This window comes from Salvia splendens, chromosome 2 (genome assembly GCF_004379255.2).
Source record: "Salvia splendens isolate huo1 chromosome 2, SspV2, whole genome shotgun sequence".
NCBI lineage: Eukaryota > Viridiplantae > Streptophyta > Magnoliopsida > Lamiales > Lamiaceae > Salvia > Salvia splendens.
The window spans coordinates 36,494,233-36,508,935 of record NC_056033.1 but is presented as its reverse complement, the minus strand read 5'-3'; the positions used below and the strand labels follow the sequence as shown (position 1 = coordinate 36,508,935).

General features: G+C 39.4%; 1 protein-coding gene across 2 annotated transcripts; it reads right to left on the bottom strand.

The window, feature by feature from the left end:
• Positions 1-145: 145 nt before the first annotated feature.
• On the bottom strand, positions 146-8,403 carry LOC121792452 (histone-lysine N-methyltransferase ATX3-like). Of its 2 annotated transcripts, none has more exons than XM_042190402.1 (23): positions 6,936-8,403; positions 6,608-6,663; positions 6,342-6,537; positions 5,850-5,978; positions 5,698-5,766; positions 5,530-5,598; positions 5,332-5,423; positions 5,120-5,212; positions 4,841-4,976; positions 4,616-4,688; positions 4,414-4,513; positions 4,194-4,318; positions 3,954-4,099; positions 3,526-3,630; positions 2,484-2,548; positions 1,567-1,786; positions 1,400-1,489; positions 1,239-1,295; positions 1,008-1,097; positions 838-924; positions 679-753; positions 494-594; positions 146-397 (listed from the first exon to the last, which is right to left on the bottom strand). In XM_042190402.1, exons 1-23 carry the CDS (start codon positions 7,824-7,826, stop codon positions 307-309), a joined length of 3,156 nt encoding a protein of 1,051 aa, XP_042046336.1. In that variant the 5' UTR covers positions 7,827-8,403; the 3' UTR covers positions 146-306. The 2 variants fall into 2 exon arrangements, with proteins under 2 accessions (XP_042046336.1, XP_042046337.1); XM_042190403.1 differs by having other exon boundaries at positions 1,400-1,486.
• Between the last annotated feature and the right edge of the window lie 6,300 nt (positions 8,404-14,703).

Here is a 14,703-nt window from a genome sequence, read left to right as displayed (position 1 = left end):
CTCTTGACTAATTGATTCTGGTTGTAAACAAGAAAAATTCGACAACCAAGTGTTCAGCCTATTAATTGGCTTCTACGAACTAGTAGGTTCTTTTTGGTGTTGTCTATATGTATTGAGACAATCAAAATAGAAACCAAGGTAGAGATATGTCAACTGATTATGTTTATCAACAAAAACCTAAGAATGTGAAATAATTTGCATCACTATTGGGTAAACATTACTATTTGATTAGAATTACAAATAATGCTATGACAAAAAAATTCCTCGGAAAAGGGCCAGTGCTATACAAAAAAAGGGTCTTCAAATTCAATTCAAGAATCTGCGGCAGTTGGGAGCAGAACACAAGCAAGGAACTTTAACCTCCTCACGCTCGTCTGGATCGAACAAATAATCGTACCTGCCCACACGCACATGATAAGGGTCAACATCCTGCTACACTGCTACCCAAAACTAAATGCTATAAAAAAACAACACGAAAAATAGTTACACATACGTTAGTTCAGCACCAGCTGAAACATTGGATCTAGCAATAAGTACTATACGGCTCTCTTCTTCACCCACACTCATGATCCTTGCGTAGCAGTTGGGCATGCACTGCATCATTTGCACACAGTGAAGTTAACATTGTATTCAAAATAATGAAATTCGATGGGAAAAAAAACAAAAACAAGAGCATACCGAATGATTAATCAGGCGAGCTATATTCCCCTTATTAGTGGCATCAATCACAACTTCCTCACTGATCTTAAAAAGCTGCAAGGTGAGTAGCATAACATAAGACACTGAAAGAGCATGCATATATCAATCTATACACACGGCCTTCAAGTGTCCACTCACATAGCAATCTTTGCCCTCCAATCGATACCGTGCCTCTCTTAGGTCAGCAACACTGCGCCTGACCTGTTCACCACGATATTCAGCAACCTAGAAAGAAGCCACAGTTGAAGATTGTAACACTTCAAATACAAGTGAAAATGTAAAAGCCAAATGAGGGCATTCAGTATTACCATTTCTCCTTCTTGCATGCTTCGTCTAGCAAATAGGCCCCATCCATGTATTCCTGATTTGCCAAAACAAACCCTATATTTTTCTGTTTTCTGCACAATTGAGAACTTGGTTAGGTGAAATGCACAAGGCAATTTCTTTTTCATGGCTGGGTGGGTTGGGGGGGGGGGGGGAATATAGAATGAACTTTGAGATACAAGTAGACTAAATATGCAGCAGTAAGAGATTATTACCCTCAGATGATCTAACCGTTCCCTGAGTGTTTGAAAAGATTTCGCATCATCGGAATCCTTAAAAATGGCAGACAAGTAGCAAGCAGGTTAAAATCACTACATACAAGTAAAACTTATTCCCAAACAAAATTTTACAGGTTAAAATGAAGGAAACAAATTACTTCATGAAGTGAATTCAAACGCTCTATGTCAAGTAGAGCGTGACGACTAGGCCCCATCAAGCGGTGAGATGTTGGCTCTATTCCAGTCTTCTATTAAAAAAACATGAAAAGGTTGGATAAGTAAGTACGATTAAATTTGAAGTAGAAATAGTCAAATGTTCTATTACCTTAATGCTTGAGCGCTTATAAATGCGACAGCGTGCAGCAGACATTGCATCAAATCCATCTGCATCAGCATGAGATGATCCAGAGCATTCAGAAGTCATGGACGAAATGAGTCTCACACCTCTCGAGCATTGTTCTTGATACTGGCTCTGGAGAACACCTCTGTTAGAGAAAATCCCATCCGGAGTCTGAATCACTAAAACATTCTCTGTACTAGGCACCCTGACACAATGAAGAAAAGTAAAATGTCAAAAACATAAAGTTGAAATGTATTACCCCTATTAAAAGAAAATGTCAAGGATCAGAGAAGTAACAGGAATGCAACTTTTGACCAGCCTGCTAGAAATTTAGTAGCTATAAGATCCTAGATGTGCAGTTTTCAGTTAAATCACAATAATTTAGATTCCTCTTTGTTATACCATAAGATTTTAATTATTTAATCTAGGCATACAAACAACACCATTGCCAGGATGTAGGAAAGTTTCGGGAATAATTTGGGCTAAACGCACAGTTCTGGATACTGTGCATAAAAATCAAAACAATGAGGCACATTTATAGGCTCTTACAGTTTCAGTGACTATAAGCTTCATGCCTTTAGCTTTCACCCATAGAGTTCCAATTTCACAAAATCAAACTAGGTGTGTCATGTTTCAGTTAAATCACATTAAACTAGATTCGTCTTTGTTATTGAATGGATTCGCCTTTGTTATTGAATGGATAGGACTAAGAACAATACTAATCCCAAAGTGTTCTGGCAGCTAAAATAATTTGGGCTAAATACACAAAAAACTAGATGCTTCCATAAAATAAATAAATAAATATTGAGTCAAGTACACACATCAATTTTGTTCTAGACACAAATACACTTTCACAAGTATGCATGCCACATGAGCATTGTGGACATAGCTAAACAGCATACCTGTGAACTGCACAATACGATATCCATTTGGTTATCTGCGCCCCATTCTTCTCAGAGCAATGCAACTGCATGCAAAGAACAAACTTACTCAAAATGGAAACAGGAAAGGGGGAAGGAGGAGAAAACGAAAAATCCTGGCACATGGTGAAAAGTAATAACTCTAAGACACCACCACAATACTCATTAACTTTCTCCACGTTCCTTCTCTTCAATTTTTCTGTTTTGGGGGGGAATTGGGAATCATGACATGAAGAATAAACTTACAAAGAGCTCATCTAATAAACTAATCAATGAAGTTGGCAATCCTACCTAGGTTAGCCAGTAATGAACTTCATACAAAGAGCTCATCTGATAAAGTTACTCACATTACAGCACATGAAACCATAATCAGCGCCATTTATTTCCAACATTGAGAAGAATAAAGGTTCCCCGCAGATCACAAAAGTAATACACCAGTAAAACAGCAGCTACAATTGTAATTTATTTTGTTTGATATGCTTTTAATAAAGGAAAATCAATAATATCATGCACTCTAGCATGTTTTGCCTTAATAATTTTGTCTTTCATTTATTTCAAAGACTGCTATAACATCAGAGGAAAGGAGCATAGGGTGATCCTTAACATGGACCATTTCAGTTCTGCTTTCTACTTTGTTTGCAAAAAATGAAGAAGAATGTTATCTGAAAATCTGTTTCTGTCCAATTCATAAAGAGCATAGTCACATACAGGGTAAAATTGTATGGTTCTATCCATAAGATACCCCTCCCAGGCTACCAGCATCCTAGTGAATCACCTTACATTTTAGATCAAATCAAGAACACGGCTAATAAGATTCCCTGCAGACTCCAGTTCATATACTGAAAACATGTGCATCAAGATGGTAATATACACAAATTGAACAAGACCCACATAGCAACTTTATTAACATCTTGAGAAGGACCATACAAGGATGTAACGATGGGTTTAGTTAGAGTTACCATGGCCAAGAATGATGATGGAAAAAACCAATAAACAAACAAATAAAAGAAATGTATATAGTTACCTCCATGCAATATCCCGCACGAGAAGCACAAGTAGCATGAAAATAGGTTGCACACTTACAACACTGCGTGCAAGAACCGTGAATCTGCTTGCAAATAACACAAACCTGGGTAACACCAAAAGATTAAAGACAGAATTTCAGACTAGACAAAAGTTACCCTCACCGACTCATGAGAAAGAAGGAACATAGAAACATTTCACTCTATGCACTACACTAGCAAATTTCAAGCAAATTTAGTAGCACAAAGCTTGAATGGTTCTAATTCTAAGATTCATTTACAATCTTGAATCTACAAACATGGAGAGAAAGAAACAAAATTGTCTAATCCAGCTTGCTGGAAAACCAATCCCAAGATTTCAGAAGAGCAAGGAGCCAAGGACAATTGTACCAGAATAATCACTCCTGCATCAATTATTTGGAAATCATACCTTAGTGAATGCACTTGGCGGGATTCTAAAAATCCCAACCGCAGGCTCCATTTTCTCCGCATTTAAGAAAGCAACTTCCGGCCGGAACCATGCACATGTAACATGGACCCATAAATTTTGCACATCAGTAGGCTTTAAAGCACCCCCTGAACATGCATTTTAAAGTTAATTGAATTGAAGAAACATTTAAAAACACATAACTTTCATCAAGGAAGCAGCAAGCTATATCAAATGACATGCCTTTTACAGGACAGAGGCTACATTCTCTCTCTACTTCTGGGGTTTCACAAGCTCGGCAAACCCAGGAAGCAAAATCCTGAGAGTTGCCTGTTCCATAGCATTCTTGATGTACAGCAATTTGACATCTAGACAACAGAAATTTCTTCTATTAATATGGAAGAGCTTCTACAAGGATAATTTGAACCCAAAAAAATAAAACTGTAATTGCAGATGCCTACACCTGTTGCATATTATAATTTTGTTGTAATCCCAATCTTCAACCCATCTACAAATAGCACAGCGTTCAGTGGTCCACTTTGCATGAACAGGTTGATAGTTTTCTGCCAAGTACAATGGTAAGAAATCACCGCTAAAATGTATTACACACACTAATTGCATCATAACGCCAAACTATAAAAGAATTTTGTAAAAAGGGCAGATACCTTTCAGAAAAGCCCACAGCTGTTGCTTATCCAACCGTGTAGGGTTGCAGACGAGGACATTGTTCTCTGTCATCTGTTGTAGCACACTGATATTAGTAGATAATAGACAACTCTACTTCTTCATCTTTTTTTGGGGGGAGGTGGGGGGGTTGGGGGGAGGGGGGAACAATCAAGTAATTTATCATAACTAATAAAGTATTAAAAAAAAGTTATTTAGGAACAAACCCATTTTTCTAGGGGTATCTTGGTGCCCTTGACTTTCACGCTGTGCTTCCATTTCTTTGCTCTACATCCAGTGTGTCGTTCCCACTCACTGAGCCCATACTTCTTGGTACCACATGAACCACAAATGCACTGCACCCTGAGATGAAGAACAGACTAGCTGAATAAATTGTTGAAAACTGCAAGAAGGTTACAACTGCATTCTCCTTTATATTGTCTAATCTAGAATATGGGAACGCACATATAGCTAAAGAGATTGAGTAAAGAAAACATATAACTTACAAATGGAGATTTGGATAGTAAGTCCCATCCACACCATTGCAAACAACCATTAGCTTTTCAGGCGGTGTTTTGCTCCCAATGGTTTTAGCAGGGCTAGTACACATCAGCACGGCAGAGCCAAATCAGACCCAAATAAATAAATATTTACCAAACACGAACATTGTTTGCAATGATGTAAAATATGGTAAAACACATGACAATAATCTACGCACCTGACTGGACAGCTCTGTATTTCCAACTCGAACAATTTAGGTGCTGGCTTTCCTTTGCATTCAGGGCAGAAGTAATCCAAAGCATTTATATCCTATGAACATACAGGCATCAAACACAAAGCATCATATTTTAGACGCAAACAGGAGAGATAGAAACAGCACGAACTAAACTTAAATATATTGGCTCTATTGGCAAACCTTCAAAAGTTCAGCAGAAATTTTGGCACAATCAGCATGGACCCAAACATTGCAGCTGTCACAACATACCTAACCCAAAGATTTTGCAGGTCAGGAAAGGGAAATAAGTTAATTGATCAGTCAGCAAATAGAAATGAGAAAGAAGGCCGAATATAAGGATCATCTCACCCAACTGCCTCCATCAGAGTGATGCCAAATTTCCTTGCAAATACCACAGTACTGTTTTGATTTTCGTAACTACAACATTCACAGTATTCAAAATATTAACGTTGAGAAGTTTATAGATAAAAAAAATAGAAAGTATGTAGTTATTGGTTAACCTTAATACAATGTTCACACAAGAAATGAGGTTTAGCTGTTGCACTCTTTATTTTCTTCACCATTCTGCTCGGAAACGTCAAATTACAGCTGCCACAGACTCGGGTATCTTTCTTCTTCTCAACTTTATCCTGCAATACAGCCATGCACAATGAATACAACACCACATTGAAAAATACCAATTGTGATATTGGTATACCTAGAAGTAAGGCAGGAAGAGATTTCAGAATTTAGAATCTCATGTGAGTCTGCTACACAACCAATCATTTAATCCATGCTTCGGAACCCGAAAGGCATTAAAAGATAAAACATGAAACAATCAAATCAAATTGATATGAGTACAAAGTCCCCCTCCCCCCCCCCCCGTGATACGTAACAACTCTGACCTCATACTAAATTATAAGGGGAAGCTGACAACTCGATAATACAGCATAACCAAGCGAGGTCAAACATACTCATTATCTCAAAACAACTAGCTAATCACAGTTACTTGCCTGCTGAATAGAACATCCAGACTCCTGATTCGATCCAGTAGCCTCTTCAGCCTCACCGTGGTTTCCCGCAGGCAATATTTCCTGCCCACCTTCCATAGCTGAATCTGCATAGCCATTTTCTGCCATAACTGCCTCTTCTACAGCCATACGGAAGTCACTAGGTTTGCTACCATGCAATTTAGTCTGCCCCTGAAATCTGGACATCAAACAAATTTAGGGCTTTGTCCTTGGCAAGCATAGTTCACAAAAGCGACCTTCGTATTTACCTGTCCATGTACTCATGGAATGGAAAAATCATCCCAGCTTTTATCCATGCATAATCCTGCATACCATAGCAGCGTTTTGAGATAACAACCTTTTGTGAATCATTGAGCATATTAAAGGAGGGGGGAAAAGAAAGCAGCAATCTCAAGCATTGCAATAGCATATGATTTTTCATAAGTACCCATCCCATTTAGGACCAAGACATTCAAACCCCATGGCAACAGCAAATATAGCAGTTGCACTAATCACAAGCTGCAGTTGTTCATAGCATTTATATAAATTCTCGCTGTGAATGTAGTCATGCATCTGCACAAATTCAGAATAATTTACCCTCAATCCAGTCCTAGAGAACCCATAGAACATCACGCACAGAGTGCCAGGAATACAGGCTCTTAATACGGTTTCTGGAGCTTGAAGCAGAGGATCGATTACAACAGCAGGCCATACCGGGAAATTCTTCCCACATTTCGCCCACACTATATCTCCCATTACAAAATCAGCAGGCTCGTAAAAGTCTGCCTTCTTCGCAGTCACTTTTGCCTTGACAGTTTTTCTTGTCCCAGCATATGCACTCGTCTTCCCACTACTTTCCACTCCGGTCGAAACCGAAGAAACAGCGGCGTCAACTGAAGTCACAGAACTCGGCGAACTATAATTAGGCTCCAAAATTATGTTTTTCAAGCTGAAGTCAAGTTTCCTCTCAATTCTAGGTTTCTTCTTGACCAAATATATGTCATCATCACGGGACACAGACGGCTGTTCTCGCTTGGATTTCTTGTTTTGCGAATTCTTGTTTCGCGGCACATCCTGAGCACATTCATCGTTATCAGCTAGGCAGCCCTCCAAATCATCACCACTTTCCAATTTTTCTTTCTTCCAAGGATGCAAAATCGAGTCCTTGAATTTCGTTGGGAGCACCTTCCTACGACCAAGTGATGACTTCATCAATGGGGGCTTATTCTCAGGGACCTCTTCCACAATTGAATTCACTTTACTGTTGACGAGTGACATGTCAATCTTACGGCAATAACTCGACAAATTAATGTCTTTTCCTTCTATTTGAACTATAGGAACTGTATACATCTGATTGGACAACTTCTTCGAATCAACCGCAGCTATGCGTGAATTCCCGACGTCGTTGCTACCAGAGGTTTCTTCCTTCTCCGCTGAGCAACGCTTGAGTTTCGGCATTCCAATTTTGCTAGGCTGCTTCCCAATCATCTCTTCATCACCAACCGAATTTGTCCTTCGCCTAAACCCAATCGCAAAAAAGAACCCTAATTCTTCGCGTCCACTATAAAAAATTAATCCAATTGCCCCTCAATTAACCACTCAGATGATTCCTCACTGAGTTTCAGCAACAATTTTCGTCGGAAAGTATGTTATCAATCCAAACGTTGCACAACCAAAACCAAACAAATCGACAAAAAACCCAAAACCTTTATGGGAATTTTTTCAAAAAAAATCACCCTTTGATTCGATGCCGTATCCAATGGCAACAAAAAGATATCTACGAATTCAAATTGAGTGGATTAAGGAATATAAACATAAAAAAATTATGGTGAATCGCGAAAAAAAAAACAAGAAGGAGGGGATTAAATGGCTTTAATTCCAGATAACTGCAAGAGGCTCCAAGAAAATAAAAGTTGTAGTATAATGTGTGTGTCTGAATGAATCAATGAAGGCGCATGTGACAAAGGGTTAATTTGAATACAACTTTTGATATAAAGAAAAAAATTCAATTGAAATTTTCAGATCAAGCTTTGGCTCCAAGATTTCGCAGAGGATCGCGCCAAGGTCGTAAATATTAGAGCCAGGGTAGCACAGAATCTCCGTGCTACCTGATTAGGTATGCGGAAAACGGGAAGAACTTACGTGGCGGTTTTCTATTGGCTAGGGTATCAGTACTCTGTGCGCCCTCAGTGATGTTAGATTAGTTTGGCTGGCCCATTGGGCTCAATAAATATTGGGCCGTATTTAATTACTAGTAGTAGATATTGCTGTGAAACACGACCTTTAATTGGAAAATAATACTGCCCGCCAACCGCCATTATATTCTCAAATTGATTTAGCATAGTTGTAATAATTTATTTGACTTTGTAGTAAAAAATGAGAGCGTAAGAAATAATAATCGGTAAAGTAATAGAGAGATTAGTAAAGTAAGAGAGATGAAGAGAAAAAGTAGTGGGGGTAGTGTTAATGAATTGTGAGATCAAATTTCTAAAAGAGCATCTCCAAGAAGATAAGGTATATAGAAAAGGTATATTATGTATTTACATTCTTAAAAAGTGAAATTTACCCTTTTAAAATGTACTCCCTTCGTCCCACAAAGATTGTCTCGTTTTTCCATTTTCGTCTGTCCCACAAAATTTGTCTCATTTCACTTTTTTACTATTTTTGGTAGTGGACCTCATATTCTACTAACTCATTCCTGCTCACATTTTATTATAAAACTAATATATATAAAAGTATGACTCACATTCCACTAATTTTTTCAACTCACTTTTCATTACATTTCTTAAAACTCGTGTCCGATCAAAATGAGACAATCTTTGTGGGACGAAGGGAGTAACACATTCAAAGGGGTATATAGAAAGGTAAATTATTTTTTAAAAATAAAATAATAGTACAAAATGTAAAAAATATAAAGTGTAATACCTTCTCAAATACGTTTCCCCTTGGATAATGGTTTTTTGTGAAAAGAAGGCAAATATGGTAGTTATAAGTTTTTACCTCTCAATTGATGGGGAGGTAAAAATACATCTTCAAAATGAAAAAATGTATAATACCTCTCCCATTGGAGAATAATATTTCATGATAACAAAGTAAATATGGTAGTTATATTAGTTTACCCCTCCCTTGGAGATGCTTTAATAGAAATTTAAAAAGTTTCTATTTTTAAGAGACGAACCAAAATGGAATTAGTTTCTGTTTTTTTAAGATACTGAGTTAAAAAGTAGTGAAAGCAGTGCTAATGGAGTAGTATATATATTTATATCGGTATATATAGTGATATATCCTAAATTATACTAGTATGGTGTATATCGCAGTTAATGGTATATAGCAATAAATGGTATAAGCATGTGATAAATACTAATTTTTTATAATAATAACTAAATATCAATTTTGTATGTTAAAAAATATCAACACAAAGACATAAATTTATCAATCTTCTTGTGTTGATAAACTTATATTTGTGTTGATATTTAAATTTACATGTTGTATTGATATAATTATATTTTTGTGCTGCTAATTTTAATATACAGAATTGAAAGTTATTAGTTGTGAAGAACGAACCTATGGTTGTGATGATCGAAAAGGAAATTAATGAAATGACAAGATGCAAGGAAGAACACAAGCGAATTACGTGGTTCGGCGTAAGCCTACATCCACGGGCAGAATCTGGTGTGTTTCTTTATTGATCACTCGAGAGATTACAAACACAAGAGCACTCAAAACTCTCAAGAATTTACAAGATGGAAAACCCTCAACTCGCCCGAAAACTTCTTGCTTCGAGAGCTAAAAACGCACAGCTGAAAGATAACACTTCCTCTCTTGAATTCTCTCTCTATCACTTTTGATTTCTGTTGTTGTTAGTTCTGGAATGAATCGCAACTTCCTTAAGTAGTACCGATCAAGAAAAACCGCCGAACAGTTTCCTTTGCCGAACAGCTTCTTTTTCCGAACAGCTTCCTTTGCCGAACAGCTTCCTTTGCCGAACAGCTTCCTTTTGTCCGAACACCTTTTGGCGAACACCTTTTGGCGAACACCTTTTGCCGAACACCTTTTGGCGAACACCTTTTGGCGAACACCTTTTGCCGAACACCTTCTGGCGAACACCTTTTGCCGAACACCTTCTGGCGAACACCTTTTGGCGAACAGCTTCCTTTTGCCGAAAACGGTTATAACCGTTTCCAACGGCTAGTTTCTGTTTCGGTTCCCAACGGCTATTTCCTGACTTGATTCTTCCACCAGCTCAATCCGATCTTGATGAGCTCAAACACTAACAAATCCTCCACCTTTGAGCAATCTAAGATCCATCACCACCAGTTCCACCTTCCTTCCCATACTTACAAATTTCGGACCACCCCAACCAAATCCAAGCAATGTCGGAACTTGGATCTCGGTAGGGCTTTAGTAAGTGCATCAGCCGCATTGTGCTCGGTGCTGACCTTCTCAATCTTCACCGCACCCTTCTCAACCTCATCTCGAATGAAATGCAGCCTCACGTCTATATGTTTGCTGCGTTCATGATATGTCTGATGCTTCGAAAGACAAATCGCGCTATTGCTGTCGCACTTGATCACAACATTCTCTTGCTTCACCCCAAAATCACCAACTATACCCCTAAGCCAGAAGCTTTCCTTTACTGCCTCAGCAAGAGCTATATACTCTGCCTCCGTCGTCGATAGAGCCACCACGGATTGGAGATTAGACTTCCAGCTCACCGCGGAGCCGAACAAGGTAAATATGTACCCAGATTGTGAGCGCCTATTATCAAGGTTAGCTGCATAATCTGAATCGCAAAACCCAATAATGCTATCCTTATCTCCTTCATTATCTGATTTGAACATTATTCCCAGATCACTACTTCCTTTAAGATACTTGAGAATCCCTTTCAAAGCCAACCAGTGCTCTCTTCCCGGACAGGACATGTATCTGCTCACCACGCTTACCGCATGAGAAATATCAGGCCTTGTGCATATCATCATATACATCACACTCCCAACTATGTTGGAATAAGGTATCTGGCTCATCTCTCTTTCTTCTTGCTGATTTCTGGGACATTGTGATTTGGACAGCTTAGTCTGTTGTGATAGTGGAACTGAGGTTGTTCTACTCTTGTCAATCTGATATTTGTGCAGTACTTTCTGAATGTAGCCTTCTTGGGACAACCACAACACCCTCTTATCTGCACTTCTGAATATATCCATTCCCAAAATCTTGCTAGCACTCCCCAGATCCTTGATTTCAAATCCCTTTTTCAATAAGGCTTTCACCCTATCTAGCTCCTGTCTATCTGGTCCAGCAAGCAAGATGTCGTCTACATATAATAGCAAATACACAGCAGGTCCCTCAGACTTTGATTTGAAGTAGACACAACTATCATATCTGGAATTTATAAATCCCATACTCTGCATATGTTCATCAAACTTGATATGCCATTGTCTACTTGCTTGCTTCAAACCGTATAGACTTTTCTTTAGTAGACAAACCTTATCTTCACTCCCATGTATCACAAATCCCTCTGGCTGATTCATGTATATAGTTTCCTCAAGCTCTCCATGAAGAAAGGCTGTCTTCACATCAAGTTGGTCCAAAAACCAACTTCTTTGAGTAACTATAGCTAGCAAAATTCTGATTGAGGCATGCTTTACCACTGGAGAAAATACTTCATTATAGTCTATTCCCTCCTCTTGTGTGAACCCCCGAGCTACAAGCCTAGCCTTGAACCTAATCTTGTTCCCAACCTCCAATTTTTTCTTGTATATCCACTTACAACTCACTGGTTTTTGTGTGGAAGGTCTTTTCACAAGCACCCATGTCTTGTTTTTGATCAGGGACTGTATTTCATCTATCATAGCCTCCATCCACTGCTTGCTCTCCTTAGAACTCATAGCTTCCTTGAAGCTTGAAGGCTCTGCATACTCTATGTTTTCTGCAACACATAGTGCATATAGCAAGTATTCTTCTTCACTGTATCTTGTAGATGGTTTAGGGATTCTTCTGACCCTATCTCTGGCTAGAACATAGTCACCCAAATCCTGCTGCTCAGGGTTCAACACATCAGCACCTGCTTCTTCTTGTTCACTATGATTTCCCATCTGCTGTTCAGGCTCAGCAGTTCTATCTGCTCCAGAAACCTCCACCTGAACTGATTCCTCAGCCTCCTCAGGTTCTGGAACACCCATCTCCACCATCCTCTCAGGCTCTGGTTCTTTCTCAGAATGAGATGGCCTCTGGCTCTCTTGAGCCTTTTCCAGAAATGGCATCCTACTTTCTTCAAATTGCACATCTCTAGAGATAATAACTTTCTGATTTCCTGGCTCTATGCACCACAGCCTGTAGCCCTTCACTCCCCTTTGGTATCCAATCATCACACATCTCAAGGCCCTTGGCTCCAACTTACTTTGCCTGATGTGTGCATAAGCCATACAACCAAAAATCTTCATATTCGAATAATCCATGGCCTTTCCATACCATCTCTGATCAGGAGTGTCAAAAGCTATAGCTGAAGAAGGACTTCTATTGATGAGAACTGCTGCCATACTCACAGCCTCACCCCAGAATCTCTTAGCCATTCCAGAGCCAAAGAGCATACATCTAACTCGCTCTAGGATGGTTCTATTCATGCGCTCAGCGACTCCATTCTGTTGGGGATTAGATGGAGATGTCCTATGCCTCTTCATACCTTTCTGCTTGCAGAAAGAATCAAACTCCCCACTCAGAAACTCCAGCCCATTATCAGTTCTTAAACACTTCAAAGAACACCCTTTCTCCACCTCCACTTCCCTACACCACTCCTTGAATTTCATGAATGTCTCTGACTTTTCCTTCAAGATAAACACCCATAATTTTCTAGAAAAATCATCAATAATGGATAGAAAGTATCTACCTCCACCCAATGAAGCTGGTGTAGCTGGGCCCCACAAGTCACTGTGGGCATAGTCTAGTGGTGACCTTGAGCTGTGAATTCCTCTCCCATAGGGCAGTTTCTTACTCTTTCCGAGCACACATTGCTCACACAAACCCAACTGCTCATTGGGATTTTCCAGCTTAATCAGCTCCTTCTTGGCCAATTCTTTGATTCCATTTTCTCCCAAGTGTCCGAGTCTGAGATGCCACATTCTTAAGTCTAATACCAGATTCACAGATCCAGTAACCACACTTGCCTTTAGATAGTATAGGCTTCTCTTTCTCTCAGCCATCATAACAACATCACCATTCTTGACGATGTTCATAATCCCATCAGACAATATGCAATTATATCCTGCTGCATCCAACACTCCAATAGAGATCAAATTCCTCTTAATCTCTGGAATAAACCTCACACCAGTGAGTAACCTGATGGAGCCATCATGAAGTCTAAGCCTGATGGACCCAACTCCTCTGATTCTGCATATCTGGTCATTTCCTAACAAAACTGATCCAGCTGCATTCTTGATTTCCTCAAAATGACTTCTAGTTGGACACATGTGGAAGCTACATCCAGAATCCATGATCCATGGAAGTTCTTCCATGTCCTCAGTCACACACAGAGCCTCCGGGACCACCAACTCTTCTGCAATATCAGCATTGTTCTTGCCATTCTCTTCCTCGGCCTGCTTCTTCTTCCAAACCCAACAATTCTTCTTTATGTGGCCTGGTTTCTTGCAGTGATGGCATGATCTGGTCTCTTTCCAGTCAGCTGTCTTGTTTTTCCATGGCTTCTTCTGTGACTTTCTTTTCACATTCTTCTTGTGATCAGTAACACTCAGACTCTCAGACACCATTTCAGTGGACTTTGGATTAGATTTCTGGATTTCCTTGAGCTTTAGAGCAGAGTACACCTCTTCATATCCAATCTTGGACTCTCTACCAAGAAGTATAGCATCCTTGAAATGCTCATAACTTGGTGGCAAGGAATTCAACAACATCAGAGCCTTGTCCTCATCTTTAATCTCTTCATCAATGTTCTCAAGATCATCGATGCACTTCCCAAATTCTTCGAGCTGTTCCAACACACCTTTTCCATCAGCAATCTTGAAAGTGAGAAGTTTCTGCTTCAGGTGGAGCCGATTTGCCAAAGATTTGGCCATGTATAATGACTCCAACTTGGACCAAACTCCAGCCGCTGTCTCCTCCTTTGAAACTTCTCTGAGGACTCTGTCATTGAGGTTGAGTATCAAGGTACTATATGCCTTGTACTCTCTGTCTTGAGCCTTTGCCTTCTCCTTTTCATCAGGCTCGGGCTTCTCCCCCTCATTACTGCCTCCACCATTTAGGGTTTCCCATAAACCCTGTTGCATCAAGATTGCTTTCATCTTCAGCCTCCATAGACCAAAATCATTTCGGCCTGTGAACTTTTCAACATCAAACCTTGCTGCAGCCATTATTC

What these genes read in the sequence shown, in the direction of transcription:
- LOC121792452 (XM_042190402.1), bottom strand. Translation starts at nt 7,826, where the DNA reads ATGATTGGGAAGCAGCCTAGCAAAATTGGAATGCCGAAACTCAAGCGT. An exon ending in TGTGTGAACATTGTATTAAG is followed by an intron (nt 5,767 to 5,849) that starts GTTAACCAATAA and finishes TGAATGTTGTAG; the next exon opens with TTACGAAAATCAAAACAGTA. An exon ending in CTCGCCTGATTAATCATTCG is followed by an intron (nt 595 to 678) that starts GTATGCTCTTGT and finishes CAAATGATGCAG; the next exon opens with TGCATGCCCAACTGCTACGC.